The sequence below is a fragment of the Balaenoptera musculus genome, chromosome X (assembly GCF_009873245.2).
Source record: "Balaenoptera musculus isolate JJ_BM4_2016_0621 chromosome X, mBalMus1.pri.v3, whole genome shotgun sequence".
NCBI classification, from domain to species: Eukaryota; Metazoa; Chordata; class Mammalia; order Artiodactyla; family Balaenopteridae; genus Balaenoptera; species Balaenoptera musculus.
In genome coordinates, this window is record NC_045806.1 from 4548716 (window position 1) to 4569792 (window position 21077).

At 47.5% G+C, this 21077-nt stretch overlaps 1 protein-coding gene across 1 annotated transcript in view; it reads right to left on the reverse strand.

Annotated features, from left to right (window-relative positions):
• Window positions 1-21077, reverse strand: part of LOC118888708 (pseudouridine 5'-phosphatase) — a 73501-nt gene that overhangs the window by 34793 nt on the left and 17631 nt on the right. The window contains exon 2 of the mRNA XM_036840083.1: window positions 4561-4779. Coding sequence (XP_036695978.1) covers window positions 4561-4779 — 219 coding nt within the window. The remainder of the gene's footprint in view (window positions 1-4560; window positions 4780-21077) is intronic.

Consider the following 21077-nt stretch of genomic DNA (forward strand, 5'->3'; position numbering starts at 1 on the left):
TGTGTGGAAACAACCTCATGTTTTCAAGAAGACACTTTAGAACCACTGATAAGTCCTTACTCTCATCTGTGAGGCTTGTAAAAGTTTAAGTATACACAAAAATTCTCAAGCTAGAAAGCCAGATTCATAACCTTGATCAATCAGTAAATAAAGAGGTCCTCTACCCCTCTTGTCTAGAAGAGGTGAAGGAGTAGCAAAGAAAGAAGAGTCATCCAGGTGAGTTCTGTAGGACTAAACTGTCTTTGAAGAACTAGTTCCTGCCTCACTTCTATAGTGGAGGTGTCTGGATTCAGTTCTCTTCTGTTGCCACCTACGATTAGCACCTTACTTAACTCATACCTAGTCACTGGGAGAGACAAACGAGGATACTACAGTGATTGGATCACCAAGCAGATTTCACAATATAGACTTGTTGGCAATCCAGCCAAACAACCAGACTAGCTGGATGAGACATCATATTTTCTTGGAATCGTAGTATAACATATCTCAAGTAAATCTTAGAATATAGGACAAAAATTCTAGAAGGAAAACCACTTGAAAGGCTTGGGTGGATAAGGAAGAAAAAGGATATTTACATTCCTAAAACATTACAGGTGCTTCGTATGTTAAACCATGAAAGAGACTCCAGGTCAAATATGAACTGTATAGACAAATCCTTAGCTGCATTAACTAAGAAAAAAAAAAAAGGACTCATAACTACAATCAGAAATGAAAGATGGGACATTAAAACCAATGCCACAAAAATAAAAAGGATTAAAGGAAAATAATATGAAAAATTGTATGCAAACAAATTGGATAACCTAGAAGAAATAGATAAATTGCTAGAGACATACAACCTATCAAGATCAAAGCAAAAAGAGAAAGTCTGTTCAAACCTGTAACTATTAAGGAGATTAATTCAGTAATCAGAAACCCCCCAACAAAGAAAATAGGACCACATGGATTCACTGGAGAATTCTACCAAATTTTAAAGAATTAATACCAGTACTCCTCAAACTCTTCCCCACAATTAAAGAAGACGATATACTCCCAAACTCATTCTGTGAGGCCAGCATTACCTTAGTACCAAAGCCAAACAAAGAAACTACAAGAAATTGATACAAATATACTCAGCAAAATACTAGCAAACTTATTTAAAGAGCACATTAAAAGGATTATACACGATGACCAAGGGGGAACACAAGGATGGTTCAACATACAAAAATCAATGTGACACACCATACTAACAAAATGAAGGACAAAAACCACATGGTCATCTCAACTGATGCAGAAAGAGCATTTGACAAAACTCAGCACCCTTTCATGATATAAACACTTAAACTAAGAATAAAAGAAAACTACCTCAACATAATAAAGGCCATATATGAAAAGCACACAGCAACATCATACTCGATGTGAAAAGGCTGAAAGCTCTTCCTCTGAGATCAGGAACATGCAAACATGCTTTCTCTTGTCACTTTTATTCAACACAGCACTGCAAGTCCTAGCCAGAGCAATCAGGCAAGAAAAATAAATAAAAGGCATCCACGTTGGAAAGGAAGAACTGAAGTTATCTGTTCGCACATGACATGCTCTTATATGTAGAAGATTCCACACACATACACAAAACTGTTAGAACTAATAAACAAATTCAGCAACATTGCAGGATACAAAAATCAACATGCAAAAATCAGTTGCATTTCTATACACACTAACAATGAACAACGTGAAAAGAAAATTTAGACGCTTCCAGTTACAATAGCATCAAAGAGAAATAAAGTTAACCAAGAAAGTGAAAGACTTGTACACTGAAACAACAAAACACTGCTGGAAGAAACAAATAAATAAGACACAAATAAAGAAGACACACATAAATGGAAAGACATCCCATGTTCACGGACTGGAAGATTTGATACTGTTATAATGTCCATACTTCCCAAAGCGATCTACAGATTCAGAGCCATCCATATCAAAACTCCAACAGCAATTTTTGTAGAAATACAGAAATCCATCCTAACATTTATATGGACTCTCAGTGGAACCTGAAGCGCCATAACAATCTTGGAAAACAAGAACAAAGTTGGACAATCTCACACTACCTGATTTCAAAACACATTACAAAGGTACAGTAATCACAACAGTGTGGTGCCAGCATAAACACAGACATATAGACCAATGGAACAGAATAGAGAGCCCAGAAAAAACTCCTCACACATATGGCCAAATGATCTTCAACAAGGTTACCAAGACCACTCAATGGGGAAAGGACAGTCTCTTCCACAAACCTGTGTTGGGGAAAGTGGATATCCACGTGTGAGGAACAAAGCTGAACTCATACTTTATGCCATACACAAAAATTAACTCAAAATGGGTTAAAAACCTAAAGGTAAGAGCTAAAACTATAAAGTTCCTGAAAGAATACATAGGGAAAAAGCATTATGACACAGGATTTTTAAAATATCTTCGATATGACACTAAATGCACAGGCAAGAGCAGAAACAGCCAAATGGGAGTACATCAACCTTAAAAAGTTCTGTGTATCAAAGGACACAGTCAACAGAGTGAAAAGGCAACCTATGAAATGGGAGAAAATATTTGCAAATCATGTATCTGATAAGTGGTTTATATCCAGAATTTATATAGAATTCCTAGAACTCAACAAGAAAAAAACAAATAACCCTATTAAAAAATGGGCAAAGGACTTGAATAGACATTTCTCCAAAGAAGACATACAAACGGCTAACAACATATGGAACAATGCTCCACGTCATTAATCATTAAAGAAAGGCAAAACCAAGAGATTATCACTTCACACACATTAGGACAGCTACTATCAAAAAGACAAAAAATGACAAGTGTTGGTGAAAATGTGGAGAAACTGGAACCCTTGTGGGCCGTTGGAGGAAGAATAAAATGGTACAGCCAGTATAGAAGACAGTTATGGTGGAGCCTCAAAAGACTAAAAACAGAATTACCTTATAATCCAATAATCGCACTTCTGGGACCATACCCAAAAGAAATGAAAGCAAGGTCTTGAAGAGCTATTTGTATATACATGCTCACAGCAGTGGTTTTCACAACAGCCAAGAGGTGGAAGCAACCCAGTTATCTACAGACAGATGAAGAGATAAACAAAATGTGGTCCGTACAGTGGAATATGATTCAGTGGAATATGATTCAGTCTTCAAAGGGAGAAAATCACATGCTACAACATGGATGAACCTTGAGGACATTATGCTAAATTTAAAAAGCTAGTCACAAAAGGACAAATACTGTATGAGGCACCTAGAACAGTTCAAATTCACAGAGATAGAAAGAAGAAGGGTGGGCGCCAGGGGCTGGAGACGGGGAGGAATGGGAGTTAGGGTTTAATGGGGACAGAGTTTCAGCTTTGCAGTATAAAAAGTTTGAGAGACGGAGTGGTGATGTTTACACAACAACTTCAACATTCTTAACACTACCGAACTGTACACTTAAACATGGATAAGACGGTAAATTTTAAGCTGTTTCCTGTGACATAGGGATGCGTTCCCATCACTAAAGTTTGTCAGGATTACTGGGTGTGCAAACAGCCCAGAGGCAGCTGATGAAGGGAGTGTGAATCGTGGTGCTTGTACCCGTGCCTGAGGGGTGTGTGTGTGTGTAACCCAAGAACAGTCCACATGGTTTCTGTGTGACACAGGCAGCGGTACTAGCAGGGCCCTTTGACAGAAAATTCTCTAGTTCCAGGGAATACTCAATCTGCCCCTCTGGATATGTGTACAAATATAGATAACAACACGTGTTTCAAAAATGATGACGACTCATATGAATACAATTTTGAATCCAAAATTACTGCTGTAACTGTAAACTTTTTCTCCCTTAGCACCAGGAATTCTAAAGACTGAGTATTCACCTTTTCTCCGAGAAGAATCTTAAAATAATACTTCATTTTAAAGCATTTTTTGTCCCTGTAATCTAGAGCATTCTTGACCTTCTCACTTGTAGTAAGAACCAGAAGGCAATTCCATTGTGATCAATCTTCAGTTAACATGCCCCAACGGAGAAAAATCATCTTCCCTTTCAAAGGAAAACAAGTAAAGAGAGCGATAAAGGCCATACAAACAGACATGTCAGAACAGAATTATGCCTTTAACTTAAAAAAAAAAAAATTAAACTTCTTTGGGGAGATTTAGGTGCTTGCTTATCATCAAAATGTTAAAGTTTGCATAGCTGCTGAAACCTTAGTCGTGTTATCTGATTATGAAAAGAAAAAGCCACCTAGTTTAAACATTGAGGCAATTCTGTCAGGAATGTAATCTTTACATAATACTGATGCAAACAAAATGCAAATGTCTTTGGACCTCAGGAGTCAGTGAAAGGAATGTATATTCTTTTAAGAAGCCTCTAAAAAGACAAGATTGAATCGCAGCATACCACAGCATCCACCAAACTCTCTCTCGAGTCCCTCTGAGCCTCACAAGGAAGAGAATTTTCCGAGAAGTTATCAAGACCAAAGGACAACCCTAGCATGCCCCGCCTGAGTCTGAGAGTCACTACTAAGGCGAGAGACACGATGGCGAGGATGGCAGAGGGCGGCACCTGGCATGAGCGCAGCGCTGGGGAACACCTCCTTCAGCTTCGCCTGGCTGGGTTCCACGAGCTCCTCCTTGGACGTCGGGAGCTGCAGGGTGTCTATGATGATCTGGGCCGCCTCCAACGCCGTCTTGCCCATAACGAGGGACTTCACATCCCAGCTGTATTTCTTCCCATAGCGACCGCAGACTGCCTCAAACACCACTGAGTACAGCCGTTCAGTATCTGCAGACACAGTGAGATGAAGACACAGAGGCTTTTAGGGTGGGCGCGGTGGTAATGCCAAGTCTACATCAGAGAAGCACGTGTGTTCACAGTGCAGGTCAGGTTCAGGGCGGAAAGCTCTCTCGGGGAGACCTATGGACGTGGGGGAGACGTTCTCAGGCCACGGGGACCAGACGATGCCCTGGGCGGCCTGCTCTCTGCTGCTCGGGAACGTTACAGGCTGGCCCAGAAAGGAAGTCTCTACTACGGTGAAACTGCCTTGTCTACGCGCACGTACGCACCTGGGCCTGAGCACGCGCTTGACGCCCTGAGCTGGTCCTCCCAAGCGTGCACCGTGACGGCAGCACGCAAGGGTCTGTGTGCGAGCCCTCTGCGTTCAGTGCCCCGAGGAACTACTCCCAGCCGCCATGAGCGCCGGGCCGCGGGCGCAGCGGTGAAGCGCCTACGCGAGGACAGACACTTGTGCGCGGCTCTGGGTAGGAAAACACAACTCCCGTGCTTCTCGTTTCCTCTCACGGGACCACCGCCCTCACGGCACTTGCGTCATCAGGCGCGGGGTGGGGGCTTCCCACACCAAGCCTTCCTGCAACAGCGGTGGCGTTTCCTGCAACGTACCTGGATGCCGACGCTCTGTGGTGAAGGAATCAGTCCCAGGAGGCCGCCACCCACCCCGTGGCTGACCTGCCCTTCCCCTCCCCACCGGCTAAATGTGTCCTGCTAGGGCCTCCCTGTAGGCTGCTTCCCCGGACAGGCCCTGGTCCCTCAGCCCCACGGTGGCATGCTTCAGCCTTGACGACGACCGGCAACAGAAAGAGCTTTTCTTTCTCCTCTGCTTTTCAAGGCGAAATCATCTACAGCTGCGTATCAAGTACGCAGAATTCATCTTCAGCGCTTTAACTCTTTGGGTCCTCACTGTTCTACCACGGGCTGGATTCTGGGGGGACGGAATAAGACACACAACAAGCAGATCTCAGATTTCCACCCTCAGACATACTCGCCAGACTGTGCTTGGGCATGACCCCTGGGCTGGGTAATAAATTCCGGCTTTTGTTTCCTTTTCTTTTTTTAGTACAAAAGAAGGTGGGACTTGAAGAAAAGTCTTCCTGGGCTCCTTGGTAGAAGCAGCCAGTGTTTGCATAATAACCTGAGTGGTTCCAGTTTTTCTAGAACCCACGCTGCACTTAATCTCCCTAAAGAAGTCCCAGCAAAGAGGGAAGGGCTGGTCCACCCCTCTGCTGGACGACGAGGAGGGCTGTCTGTAACACATGCTCTTTTACATCCTTCTCGCCTGTGAGGGGACACAGAGGGAGGGCTCTCGGGGTGGGGAGATGGATGGACTGGCAGGGAGGCTGTACTCTTTACTTTTTACACGTGAGCACTTTTCTTCTAGCGGCTGAGAGAGAGAGAAAGACTGACAAAAAGACACCGTCGGCACCAAGCGAGTGAGAAACCACTGACGGGTTTGCGAAGGCTAGGGAGCGCCAGGAAAAGCAGCAGAGGCCGGGTGGGGAGCTAACATGAAGGACTCGTGCTGAAGCAAGTGGACGGGGAAGGAGAAAGGAGCATGAAAAAAGACTAATTCTGAAGACAGAAAACAGGTGTATTCTTTAAAAATGCTTCAAGCAGCGTTTATTTAAAGCTGAAGCTTTCAATTTAAAAGGCACAGAACGGTGGGATTATAAATCTGTAGGAGACTGTGCCGACAGCCACTTTTCTTCACAATTTAGATAAAATCACCCCAAACCCTCGGTGGAATAAGCGGGGATCTGAACGCATCGCCAAACTCCTCAGACCCGGCAATGAGTACGCCAGCTGACAACAGCGTACGATCAATGAAAGGGACAGCGTTTTGAAAGGAAGAGGTTCTCCAGAAGCTAAACTAAAATGAAGCCGCGTAAAGTAGCTGTGCTCTGCGCCGTGCTTCTGGGTTATTTTTCACAGGAAACTCACGTGGTTTTCCACAGGCTACGCGCACACAAGCTGCTCCCTTCCTCAGGTGTGTTAGGAAAATACTGCAGGTACACGAGAACCTCAGCCCTGGGTGGCGGGGGGGATAGGATCCAGGCAGCAGTCCCAGCAGGTGCAGATGAAGGGACTAGGCAGGCAGTGACACGAGGGCATCGGATGGCGGGGGGGTCGGGGTGGGGTGAGGCGGGTGAGCGGACAGACTCAGCCCAGAGGTTGGTACTTTCATCCGAGCTGCGGGCTGGGTCCCCAGGTGGGAAAACGTAAGGCACTGACGTTTAGGGTCACTGAACTGTTACTATCAAAGGCATCACCACACCTGGAAGGCCTCTCTGTTTCGTACGAGGCTGAGCTTCTGTCGTTGTACTATGCTTAGTAACAGCTTTTATCATCGAGAACCTATTTAAGTGCTGGCTGAGTCCGTCCCAGGCTCTGAGGACAGTATCCGTTTGTGTTTCAGCTTATGAAGACGGAAGGGGTGAGCGTATTTCCCCACTTCTCTCTTGCACGAAGCTGCACCTAATCCAGTTCTAAAGGCATGATCTGCATTATTTAGTAGCAAAACCCCTCAATCAACCCGAGAGTAAGAAGCATGTAGGGTAGGAGCTGGCTTGGTTTCTCTGCCCACCCCACCTCCGTTTCCGAACCACACCGACACAAAGCAAGGGCGTCCTGATCTGAGAGAAGCAGCGAATGCCCAGCCTGGCTGCGTTCTGGCTGGACGCCCCAGGAGGAGGTGCTTCGCCTCGGCGACCTGCGGTTTCTGCCGGGGGCACCGTGGGGAGCAGCGGCCGCCCGCAGGCCCGGGCGTGCGGGAGGACTCTGGGCTGGGACCCGGCCCCGCGCTCGGAAGCCCGGCTGGCCTGGCTTGGAGGCGCTGCCCCGCAGCTGGCCAGCCGCTGGGAACTCAGGACACGTGCTCGGCGCCCCGCTGGGCCTCAGCTTACCCGTCTGCACCCTGGGGGGTCTTCCACGGGCACACACCTGCTAGGCGCCTGCGTCAGCTGAGCGGGTAACCGGCGCGCAGCCGTGAGCACGGCGCCCGGCCCGGCCTCCCCGCCTCCAGGGCCGTCTGGGGCGCACGTGCCCTGCAGCGGCTCCGCGGAAGGCGGTCAGGGAGCATCTGTGAGCTCAGCGGAGACGACGGACGAGCTCTGCTTTCCCTGCCTGCACACCACAGCTCCCAAAACGGCAAGGGCTGCTGCATCTGACAAGTCACAGGGCCTCGTTCCGGGTGCTTTACTTTAAAAGGAAGTGGTAACCATCTGGGATTCCTTCCCACAGTGTTACACGTTCCCTAGCTTCACAAATACTTGTTAACTGACCGCCCGGCCTCGGACAGGCACACTGACGCCGCGTCCCCAGCCCCATAATCCATGAACTTCCGGAAACGGAAAAGTTCTCATTTAGCAGCAAAAACAGTCAGTTTTAATGTTTAATATTTGGGACACTTAGCCTGAACCTTCTCGCGCTTCCCTGTACAAACACCAACGAGCTTTGGATTACAGACGCTGCCCCAGGCCACCGCCGCCCCCCACCCCCCACCCAGAGCGTACATATCACGGAATCAATGCATTCCTCTTTAAAATAGTAATTTAAAAATCGAAATACAACTGGCTCCTCCGGCTTTGGAAACGGACTGTGGACCCACATTGATCACCGCCCTCCGGTCAACTTACACCTTCCATATCCTGTACACCTTGAACAAAAGCGAGATAATGCTTCTCAGAACTTAATATATCTTGAGAACAGTCTTACTTTGATTATTTCCAGTTACTAAAAAAAAAAGGAGGAAGGTGACCTAAAGACACTGTTTTGTGCTACAGATAGTCAGTTCCTTAACGATACAACATACCTTTCCACGTGGAAAGGCGGAAGGGCCCATCTTGGGCTAAAATCAAATTGTCACAGTCTGGCAAACAGGAAGTTGCAGAAGAGGAAGCAGACTGATGTAGCCGGCTCCACGCTTCCTCTCACCCAGAAATGGAGCAGTCGTCTTCCACGTGGTGAAAGCTACGTAGTTTACGTGTGAAACGGCTTTAACGATAAAAACGCGGCGCACGGTACATTTTGATCAAAGTGGTGGTGCCATTTTTCTAAGCCACCGTGGTAGTATATAGTAGGTAATCAATCACTGAATACACTCCTTGAAAAACTTCACTTATTTTGTTCACCTACCACTGGTTTCCCTAACCCACTAGTTCTCAAAGTGTGGTCCCTGGACCAGGAGCATCAGGAATGCAAATACTTGGGCCTCACCCCAGATCTACTGAGTAGAAACTGGGTGAGGCCCAGTGCTGTGTTTCATCAACCTCCCCCCCACCACCAGCAGGAAACTAGGGTGTGCGTGCTAAACACGGGGGAGAACCACTGACCTGACCTGTTTTTACCAAAGCCCTGTGCTCTGCAGTCAGCGATTTTAAAAACAGATCAAGTTTAACCAAGAAAAGCTTGATTTTAACGACTACACGCATAGATCTATTAGCAGAAGTTAAAGAAAAAATAATCTATTTACACTTTCCTCTGTATTGCATCCCATGCATACTTAAACTTTCTTTTTTTTTTCTTTTGAAGCAACATGTATCTTGGAGTAAACTACAGACAACTTGGTGGAACATACTATACTGAAAGGATTAGTGAACTGGTTCATCTCTCTCCCAAGTGGAAATCGAGAAGGAGCATTTCTAGCCCTGGGACCACAGAACAGGAAGCAACAGCTGTTGCCGGGGGCCTCGGTTTGCGAACGGCTACTGAGACCGACACACTTGCTCTCTGCGCTTTCTAGCAGGGGATCCTTGATTTCCTCCAGTGATGAAGGACCTCACTGGAAAATAAGCGTCCGTTCCCAAAAATGGACCCTTAGGTCAAGCGGCACAGCCATCCTACAGCCTAAGCTCTAGATGACGAGAGCCTGCATACACGGCTGGCGCTTCTCAGGAAGACAGGAGATGAGCCATCCGACCCAGCGGGCTCTGCTGTCAGGGGCTGCCCAGGGCTTTTCTTGACTTCTTAGGGTGGCCCAGCTTGCTTAATAATTTCTAGCACCCTCATGGCGAAAAGTGTTTGTGCAACAGCTGTTAGCTGCTGTTCTCCATGCTCCCGGCACACGGCGCGAAGCCCAGAGCCTCTATCGGCGCCACGCTTGGCTCCGAGTTGCCTCTGCCGTACCCCTGCCGGGTCAGCCGGCCAGGGCGACCACCAGCCTGACCAGCCGCCGTGACGAGCAAGGCCAAAGCGGAAGAAGGTACCTGCTAAAGGCGCCAGTCACCCCAGGTGCGGCGGAAGGGCACTGGTGGATCTGGAGGAAGGCAGAAGAAGGTGTGGACGTACCAGGTTCTGAGAGGGGCTGGCAGGGGCACAGCCTGAGGCAGGAGGCCCTACAGGACAAAAGGCCCTTCCGGGAGCCAAGGAGGACCCGCCGGTGGTGAGCGCAAGCGGAGGCACCTACGCCTAGCTCTCCGCGGGCAGACTCGGCCAGCGCTTGGCTGAGCAGTGGCAGAGAGGCCGGCAGGGGAGTGGACAGCCCTCCCGGGAACGGGGCCGGCTGCAGGGACCGCCTGGCTGGAGGCTGCAGGGCGGGGGCCCAGGAGGTGGCTACCATAAGCGGGGCACGCGCACGGCTGGTTTGGGGGCATATCTGTCTGGCTTTCCCTGGCCCGTCCCGCGTGGGAAGCTGCAGGCGCGCAGCACTGATCGCTGCAGGGTCTGTGGTCCAGACGCTGGGTCGGACGCTCGGGAGGCTGTGGGTCGGTGCACCGCTGGCACGTCCCGTCTCTCGAGCGTAAGGCGTCTGCCAGTTGCTTGCTTTCTCACTCTTGGAGTCCAAGGTCCAGAGGCCACTGTCCTCCGAGTCGAGACAGCCACCCGGCAGGCTGCGCCGGCCCGAGAAGGACAAGGGTCCCACCCGCAGGGGGCAGACGGCTCTGTCTCCAGGACAGGACACCACCGTGCAAAGCCACCGGGTGAGCAGAGCACCTGTGGAGACTGTGCGGGATGCCGCAGACATTCCAGTCCCATTAAAGGAGACAGGCACTGAGCCGGTCAAAGACCCTGGGCCACACGCTGGACCCACAGGCCCTGCATGGACGGCCCTACGTCTCCTCCTGGCCACCTGACCCTCCACAAACCCACCCTCAGCACGTTCCCAGCCGGACGTAGGACCCCACTCCCTACCTAGCTCCGTTCACCTCTCCCCTGGGTGAAGCATTCCTCTTCACGTAGGTGCACTGGGCACATTCTCTGTGAGAGGCACTGAAAAAAGGTGCTTAAGTGAGACAGAAACATCCTTGCCAAGTTAAATACACAACTCAGTGATTGGGACTGAAAAGCTTATTAAAGTTTGTTTGGGGGAAAAAAAAAAAAAAAAAAAGGAACAGTCAAATACCTGCAAAGGTAAAAAGGGAAGCTTTGCAGAAAGAGTGATAGAGAAAAGGCAGTATGTAAATCAGGGTATTTTTCCCAGCTCAGACCTACTGATATGTGGCCCTCTGCTAACCGCAAGGACCTGGAAGTCCAGGAACATCCTCTCAGACCTGAAAAGGGACGCCAGGCAGAGGCTACGTTAGACGCCGAACACAGAGGCCTGGCATTCTGGGGAGGAGAAAGAAAACAAGACGAGGAGAACACAGATGCCGTCTCCAGCAAACACTGCACGTCTCCACACGCTGAGGGCACTCGGGTGCTCTCTCCAGGGGCCACCAACACTGCGTGTTGTTTATACACACGGGAGAGACTTTCCTAGTCTGTGTGGTTTAACCTTTACAAATGAGCTTGCATGTAAGAGGGAACACATCCTCGTGTTTAGGGATGTAAAAGACCGAAATGAGTAATTAACAAGCATGAAATTATGAGTCCCAGTAATATGTGCTTCAAATTAGCAGCTTGCTTGCTCTAGCAGGCTTAGAGGAAAGTATTTAAGGGTTTGATGTACTGTTTCCTGTGGCTAGAATTTTCAACTGTAAAGAAGTAATAATAAACTCAACTCCTTAAAATGAAGATCGGTAATAATAATTTAACTGAGTGATCACTTGTAAAGTAAAAATCTTGATTAGCATTCAGCATGATTCACTGGCATTGTCAATTATTCCCTTTAATAGTTATGGGTATTAGTCAAGAATTTTTTTTTTCTGGTAATCCATAATAAAGTTTAAGAAAATCATATTAAAAATGAACCGGTTCAAAAAATGTTGCTGGATTGTATGTATCTCTATGGAAATATATCTGTACTGGAGGGAAAAAAATGAACACTGACTCTTAGACTCATAAACCTAAATGAAAAGCCAAAGCTATAAAACTTCTGGAAGAAAATACAGGAGACCATCTTTGGAACTGTGGGTTCTACGAAGGTTTCATACACAGAACACACAGTAAGAACCCTAGAAGAACACATGGATAAAGGGGCATTCATCAAAATTAAGGGACCCCAGGAAGAAAAGGCGGGCCACAAAGTGAGAGAAAATACACACACAGACACGACTTATATGCAGAATCTACAAGGAACCGCACTTTACAACTCAGTGGTGACACCAACAACCTGCAGTAGAAAGAATAACAGCCCCGCAAAGAGGCGCGTGCCCTCATCTCCAGAACCTCTGAATAGGTTTCATGGCAAAATGGACCTTGCAGGTGTGATTAAGTAAGAGTCCTGAGGTGGCGACATGATTCTCCAGGATCACAAGGATCCTTCTGAGAGGCAGGCAGGAGGGTCAGAGTCAGAGGAGGTGTGAGGACAGAAGCAGAGGTCAGGCAACGCAGGGTCACAAGATGAGGAAGGTGGGTGACCTCTAGAAGCCGGAAAGACAAGAAAACTCTCCTCTAGAGCCTCCAGAAGGAATGCAGCCCTGTCAACACCTAGATTTTAGCCCAGAAGGAATGCGGCCGGACTGTTCCTGAACACAGAGACACTCCTGGAGTCAGCCTATCAGTATGAGGACGTGGGGGACAAAGGACAGGGTGCGTGAGATGGTTCTCAGTCAACCAAAAGGAAGGCTGTCTTTTAGAAACCGTGACGTTTGTGCCCAAGGACAGGAGACTTAGCAGCGTTGTCCCCTACCTTTGGCCTAGGAAGAGACCAAGACTTTCTCAGGATTTAAGGTATAAAATGAGCTTTCCCCGAGGAGACACAATCTTGATGGATGCGAACAACGGCCTCTTAAAAATAAAACTGGAAAGACTCCTCCCTCAGTCCTTACTACTGAAGTACGTGAAAAGGTCAGACACCGCAGTCGGAGGTTGGGGGCTGACTCTACCCAAGGGATGCAGGCCGGGAAGACCATCCTAAGAGGGCTGACGAGAGGTTCGTCATGCTCCCTGCCAAGGGGCACCGACAGGCAAGGGAGGTAGCTGCTGTAGACACAGCGTGCGTGCCCCCTGAATTCCTATGTTAAATGCTAATTCCCTATGTGATGGACGCTGCTAGGAGGTGGGGCCTTTGGGAGGTGGTGAGGTCATGAGGGAGGAGCCCTCCTGAATGGGATTAGGACCCTCCTAAAAGAGACCCACAGAGAGAGCCCCCCAACCCCTTCTGTTACGTGAGGACACAGACCTTACTGTGAACAGAGATCGGACTCTCCGCAGACACCGAATCCACCTGACCTTGGTCTTGGACTTCCCCGGCTCCAGAACCGTGAGAAAAACACGTGTGCTGTGTGAGCCACCCAGCCTGTGTACTGCTGTTAGGGCAGCTGGAGCAGACTGAGGCAGAGTGATGGCAGGACTCCCTCGCACACGGAAGGACTGGAGCAGGACAGCTGGGCACTGCCCCACGCGACGAGCAGTCAAGAAAGACGTGATCTCTGCAGCAGCTACCAGTTCCAGCGCCCCGGACGCCAAGTGCGAACGGTGATGACTCTTCCAGGCAAACCCCAGATGCCCCTGCACACCTGCCAGGTCAACTCCGGGTGGCCCCAGTTAGCCAAGGGGTGCGGACAAACGGCCTTCCACCTACCCACCCCCATAATCACACTGAAGCACTTCACGTGGAAAACACAGGAAAAACAATTCCTCTCCTCGCTTTTTGTTCTTGTCTGTATTTAGGCAAGGGCACAACATAGACAAAGATGGTAAAGAGCAACAACTCAAGCTTCTCTGCAGTATTTTACTTAGACTGCGGCGAGGTAACAAAAAGGCCCAGCGACGCTTCGTTCTCCAAAATTGTTTTTTTTTCCATTCCACCACCGAAACTGGTGATTTATTCACCTACCCTGTGGCCCTGCTCTTCCTCCCGCCCTCAGATACACTGAAAGTGACGGGAAAGGCGAGGCATTGGCAACGGCCGGCCCTGGAGCCAGAGGCAGTGGTGGGGATACAGAACGGGCCTCAAGAAACAGAAGAGCAGAGCAGGCAAAGTCGGAGGCAGGGGGGCAAGAAGCAGAGAGGACGTTTACTGAGCTCTGACAAACTGCAAGATTAGGGAGACATACCTTCTAAAATGGAGAGAAGTTCAGGGAAATAAGTGTAGAATTTGGTAGTGATAATTAAGGGCTTTTCAAGTTAAAAATCTCCCAAACTCATCTATGGGAGTCACTTTACAGTCTACCGATTATTTTGTGATATTTAACAGTATGTTACTGATACAGAAATGCTATCAGGACAGCTTAAAAATAAGAAATTCTTTTTAAACTTTTTTTTTTAACTTCTATTTTTAAGCTTTTAAACAAGGCATACTGAGTTTCCATGACTTCTTCCAGGTCAGCGAGCTCACCTATGGCCCATCCAGGGCTGAAACCAAGGTCTGGGTATGAAAATCCCAGGAGCTCCGAACTTTACCTTGCCTCGCACACACTCCTACAGCTCACGGATGCAGGGCACTCTGACTTCAGCCGCGGTTCTGCCAGGTGTGGGACCCCGACCAGCGGCACGGGCCTCACCTGGGAGCTGGTGGGAAATGCATTCTTGGACCTGCTCCAGACCCACTGAATCACAGAGCCTGGGGCGCCAGCAATGTGTGTTTGCACAAGCTCTCCACAACAGCCTGATGCCTGCTCGAGGGAGAGAAGCACGGGACCGAAGTTTCGTTAGCATTCCTGGCAATCAGATGACACACAGTGTCTCCTATCATCACTACGGCTGCTAAAGTCATTAGTAATAGCCAACAATCAATCACTGGGCGCCTCCCATGGGATCTGTGTGCCACTGAGATCCATGACAACCCTCCTGATATGTACAGGATTACGCCATCCGCAATTTTTTGGGCAGACTGACGCTTGGGGTACATGGTCCAGGACCAAACCGGAGGTAGAGAAGGAGTCAGCCTACCCTCTTCGGATGTGCTGACTCGTGCTCTCAGTCGCTATGCAAACCCATGTCTCCTAGGAGGAGCTCGTGTCTGCCAACACCTGGCTTGGAAATTTTCATCGCCATAACCCTACACCCTCACTTTGCAAACCTAAGCTCCGGGTTTTGGATGTGTCCCTGTTTCACGCCTTCCTGTTGCAAAAGACGAATCTAGAAGCTTATGGCAGCACCACTTCTGTGGGGCACTGGCTGACCATGAAGACACCTTATTCAGCTGAGAGGATTCAATGAAATGGTTACCAGTCCTGCCCTGAGCAACCTGTCAGCTGAGGGCTTGTCAAAGGTAAGATCTCTCCAAGGTTTCTCTTAAGACTTGGAGCAGAATCGACCAAACGTGGGCACAGAGGGTTCCACGAGGTCACTGATTCCTACAGGGACCTGTGGCTCAGGACACCAGCCTGTTCCTTTCCTACAGAGAACCTCTCACCTTACACCAAAATTTTCTATGGTGTAGAAGGGTTCTATGAGCGTAACCCTGGGCTCTTCCACCTGGTAGAGTAAACACAGGCAACAGCGTCTAGCAAAATCGAACGGCATCTGTAACTGACGAAGCAAAAGGAAGATGCTGTTCCTATACACTAATGATGAAAAATCTGAAAGAGAAATTAAGGAAACACTCCCATTTACCATTGCAACAAAAAGAATAAAATACCTAGGAATAAACCTACCTAGGGAGACAAAAGACCTATACGCAGAAAACTATAAGACACTGATGAAAGAAATTAAAGATGATACCAACAGATGGAGAGATATACCATGTTCTTGGATTGGAAGAATATTGTGAAAATGACTATACTACCCAAAGCAATCTACAGATTCAATGCAATCCCTATGAAATTACCAATGGCATTTTTTACAGAACTAGAACAAAAAATTTTTAAATTTGTATGGAGACACAAAAGACCCCGAATAGCCAAAGCAGTCTTGAGGGAAAAAAACGGAGCTGGAGGAATCAGACTCCCTGACTTAAGACTATACTACAAAGCTACAATAATCAAGACAATATGGTACTGGCACAAAAACAGAAACATAGATCAATGGAACAAGATAGAAAGCCCAGAGGTAAACCCACGCAGCTATGGTCAACTAATCTATGACAAAGGAGGCAAGGATATACAATGGAGAAAAGACAGTCTCTTCAATAAGTGGTGCTGGGAAACTGGACAGCTACATGTAAAAGAATGAAATTAGAACACTCCCTAACACCAAACACAAAAATAAACTCAAAATGGATTAGAGACCTAAATGTAACACCGGACGCTATAAAACTCTTAGAGGAAAACACAGGAAGAACACTCTTTGACATAAATCACAGCAAGATCTTTTTTGATCCACCTCCTAGAGTAATGGAAATAAAAACAAAAATAAACAAATGGGACCTAATGAAACTTCAAAGATTTTGCACAGCAAAGGAAACCATAAACAAGACGAAAAGACAACCCTCAGAATGGGAGAAAATATTTGCAAACGAATCAATGGACAAAGGATTAATATCCAAAATATACAAACAGCTCATGCAGCTCGATATTAAAGAAACAAACAACCCAATCCAAAAATGGGCAGAAGACCTAAATAGACATTTCTCCAAAGAAGACATACAGATGGCCAAGAAGCACATGAAAAGCTGCTCAACATCACTAATTATTAGAGAAATGCAAATCAAAACTACAATGAGGTATCGCCTCACACCAGTTAGAATGGGCATCACCAGAAAATCTACAAACAACAAATGCTGGAGAGGGTGTGGAGAAAAGGGTACCCTCTTGCACTGTTGGTGGGTATGTAAATTGATACAGCCACTATGGAGAACAGTATGGAGGTTCCTTAAAAAACTAAAAGTAGCATTACCATATGACCCAGCAATCCCACTACTGGGCATATACCCAGAGAAAACCATAATTCAAAAAGACACATGCACCCCAATGTTCACTGCAGCACTATTTACAATAGCCAGGTCATGGAAGCAACCTAAATGCCCATCGACAGACGAATGGATAAAGAAGATGTAGTACATATATACAATGGAGTATTACTGAGCCATAAAAAGGAACGAAATTGGGTCATTTGTTGAGACGTGGATGGATCTAGAGACTGTCATACAGAGTGAAGTAAGTCAGAAAGAGAAAAACAAATATCGTATACTAACGCATGTATGTGGAACTTAGAAAAATGGTACAGATGAACCGGTTTGCAGGGCAGAAGTTGAGACACAGATGTAGAGAAGAAATGTATGGACACCAAGGGGGAAAGCTGCGGGGGGGCGGGGATGGTGGTGTGATGAATTGAGCAATTGGGATTGACATGTATACACTAATGTGTATAAAATTGATGACTAGTAAGAACCTACTGTATAAAAAAGTAAATAAAATTAAATTCAAAAATTAAAAAAAAAAAAGGAAGATGGTGTTTTCACTCGAATAAGGTAGAGCCGCTTGAGAAATGGAAGACCAAGGCTGAGTCGGAACACCACACATAACACGTCTTTCTGTGCTGGGAAATTCAGGAGGTGGGCGTGTGACTTCCATGTGCCCATCGCTTGACCAGGGGAAAACGGGGTACCCTCATGCTCGTGACAGTGGGGGTCCCCATCAGGCTACTGAAAATTCGCCCTGGAATCTGGAGGCAAGGGAGAGCTTGCCTCAATTACAGGAGTGGAGGCTGGGCTGAGGGCAGAGTGGAGGGGACTGTGTCCTCCCCAGAGTGAGACGCTGTCTTGTCAAGCACAGCGTCCTGGGGACCCTGGAAGCCTCGGGAAGCTCTCTGCCCATGGAGGAGGTGCCGTGAGTGGGGACAACCAGGATTCGCGTGCTGGCCTGGCTGCTTCCTGAAGGTGTCCCCTTGTCAAAGGGACAAGCGCACTGGAAACTCAGTTACTCCCTGTCACCCAAAGCTGTGGGGGGGGGATCAAAGGTGCCATCAGATGTAAACTGTCCAGAGCGGAGTTATGTGCTCCGTCAAGGATGTTCCCGGGAGATGCAGCAGGAGATGGAGAAGGGCAGGTAAGGCGGGGCTTTTCTGGGAGGGTCTATCTGCAGAGGGTGCATGTGAGGACGTCCGGGGAGAGGGGAACGGTCCATGATGGAAGCACAAGCAACAGGAGAAGGGACCCCCGCCGGGCCTTGTCTTCGGGAGGACATGCCGTGCCTTTCATGTCCCCAGACGCAGGGCACGGGGAGCAGCATGGGACGGCACAGCTTACTCCAAGGAGATTCAGGAGTCAGGCCTGCAGGCCCCGCCCCTCTGCTACTTCTAATTATGGGGCAGTGGGCTCGAAGGGGCGATTTCAGAGTAGAGCAGGGGCGTGGCCCCCAGGGGGATGGCCACCCGGTCCCTGGACAGGACAGCGAGGCTCCTCAGAGGGAAAGGCCCCGCAGGGAGGTGGCCGGGGGCGGGGCAGAGGCACGTGGAAGGGGCTGGAGCTGGGGCTGGGGGAGGTCCACGTGGCTGACAGAACGATGGGCCTGCTCCCTCTGACGGCGCTCTATGTGCCACGCGGTGCGGGGGCCCCTCCTGCAGCTGTGCCATGGCAGGGAGGATAAAGAGGCCCTGGTGTGGATTCACAAATTCGGGAGAGCCACAAAGTCTTCCAGCTGAGCTGTCCAAAGGAGAGTGAGTCTTAAATCCTGCAGATACTGGGATTAAGATACTGTTTTTACAAACTTATGGTTACCAGGGGGGAGAGGAGGGGGAGGGATAAATTAGGAGCTTGGGATTAACGTATACACACTACTTAAAAATAGATAACAAGGACCTACTGTACAGCACAGGGAACTCTACTCAGTACTCTGTAATGACCTATATGGGAGAAGAATCTAAAAAAGGGTGGATATATGTGTATGCATAACTGATTCACTTTGCTGTACAGCAGAAACTAAGAACACTGTAAATCAACTATACCCCAATACAAATTAAAACAAGCAAACAAGATACTGTTTTTACCTTCCCTGGCGCAGGAAGCTGAGAGGAAAGAACCCATATAGACACTGAGTGAATCACTCTATGCTGTATATGTGACCACGTGTGCAGAAACGGCTTTTCCAATCAGTTTTTTCTCGGCACAGATGCTGATGACCTCTCCATCTCCTCTCCTGTGTCCTTCCTTCCTCTCTCACGTTTCCTACGTGGACGTTTCCAAGCAGAATCTCCGGACGTGCAGAGGCTGACTAAAGACTGCCTTCCCGTTTCCTGTAAGGAGTCAGCAAGCACTGCATGGGACAGCGCATTTATCAGGCCCTGTTTCTGAATCACGGCTCCATCAGCACGCGTCATCCTGCTGCAGATTCCGTGCAAGGCCACACCGGCCTGAGCACGGCTGAGCGTGAGGGTGTAGGGCTCCAGGGCTGTGCCTCCCTTACACTTGGGATGCCTGGGAAAGACTGGGCCCGCATGGTGGGCTCAGGTTTGGATTCTGATCACCAACTTACACACGAAAGTATATTCAGAAGGGACAATGTAAGACAGCGTATTCAGAGTACGTAACCCCCCTTACTGTGCAGCCCACGTAAAATTGCAATAGTGAATCCGGGTACAGGCAAAGCTCAATGACTTTCTCCAAAAAGACTTCTCCTAAGGTCAAACTGAAACTATTACTAGAGTCAGGTTATGATTTTGTGTCTACTTCCCTTCTCAATCAATGTTATTTTCCATATTTGAATAGAACTTACCAAACCAAGAAAAGTTCTAACTTGAAGGTGGCATGCAACCCAAGAACTATGATAAATTTTTACTTTTTGTTTTGGAAAGTATCATCAAGCAAGATTTGGAAACACTTAAAAATGCAGTACGTTTTACACACGAGTGTTTCTTGATTCACTACTCAATGACCAATTCAAGAATTTCCCTGGCAATCTTATTAAATTATGCTAAAATTACGCTAAGTTACTTTAAAATGAGATGAAGAATACTGATGCTATAACCCTTTTTCTTTTTAATTCCTTGAAGTGATGGTTTACAATCAGAGGTGATTCTGCCCTTGGGGGACATAAAAGACAAGATAAATGTGTTTTTTGCTTGTGAATCGTTTTTTCCTATCTGATTTAAAAGACAACTGCATAAAGCAATAATTATAAATCTCTGTTGATGGGCACATAACGTATGAAGATGCAATCTTTACAGCAATAACAGCACAAAGGAGGATGGGAAAGGAGATACACAGGACCAAAGTTTTTGTATACTATTTAAATTAAGCTGGTATTAACGCAAACCAGATGGGTTTAAGTTGTTAACTATAATACTCAGAGCAACCACTAAGAAAATAAAAAAAAAAAAGTGATAAGACAAGAGAATTAAAAATGTACACTAGAAAATCTATCTAGTTAACATAAAAGAAGGAAGGCAGTGACGGAGGAATAGAGGAACAAAAGAAAAAGACATGGATTTGTTCGTTTTATTTTTTTGATTCCACATATAAGTGAAAACCTACATTATTTGTCTTTCTCTGATATACCCTCTAGGTCTATCCATGTTGTTGCAAATGGCAAAATTTCAAACTAATATAGCACAGAAACTTGGGACTTCCCTGGTGGCGCAGTGGTTAACAATCCACCTGCCAATGCAGGGGACACGGGTTCAAGCCCTGGTCCAGGAAGATCCCACATGCCACGGAGCAACGAAGCCCCTGCGCCACAACTACTGAGCCTGTGCTCTACAGCCTGCAAGCCACAACTACTGAGCCCGTGTGCCACAACTACTGAAGCCCGCACGCCTAGAGCCCGTGCTCCGCAACAAGAGAAGCCACTGCAATGAGAAGCCCGGGCACCGCAACAAAGAGTAGCCCCGGCTTGCAGCAACGAAGACCCAATGCAGCCAAATAAATAAAATATGTAAATAAATAAATTAACTGAAACAAAACAAAACAGAAACAGACTCACAGTTACAGAGAACTAATAGTACCACAGAGGAGAGAGGTGGGGGAGGGGCAAGATAGGTGAAGGGGATTGAGAGGTACCAACTACTAGCTATAAAATAAATAAGTTACGAGGATGTAAAGTACAGCACAGGGAATATTGCTAATATTTTATAACTTTACACAGAGTGTA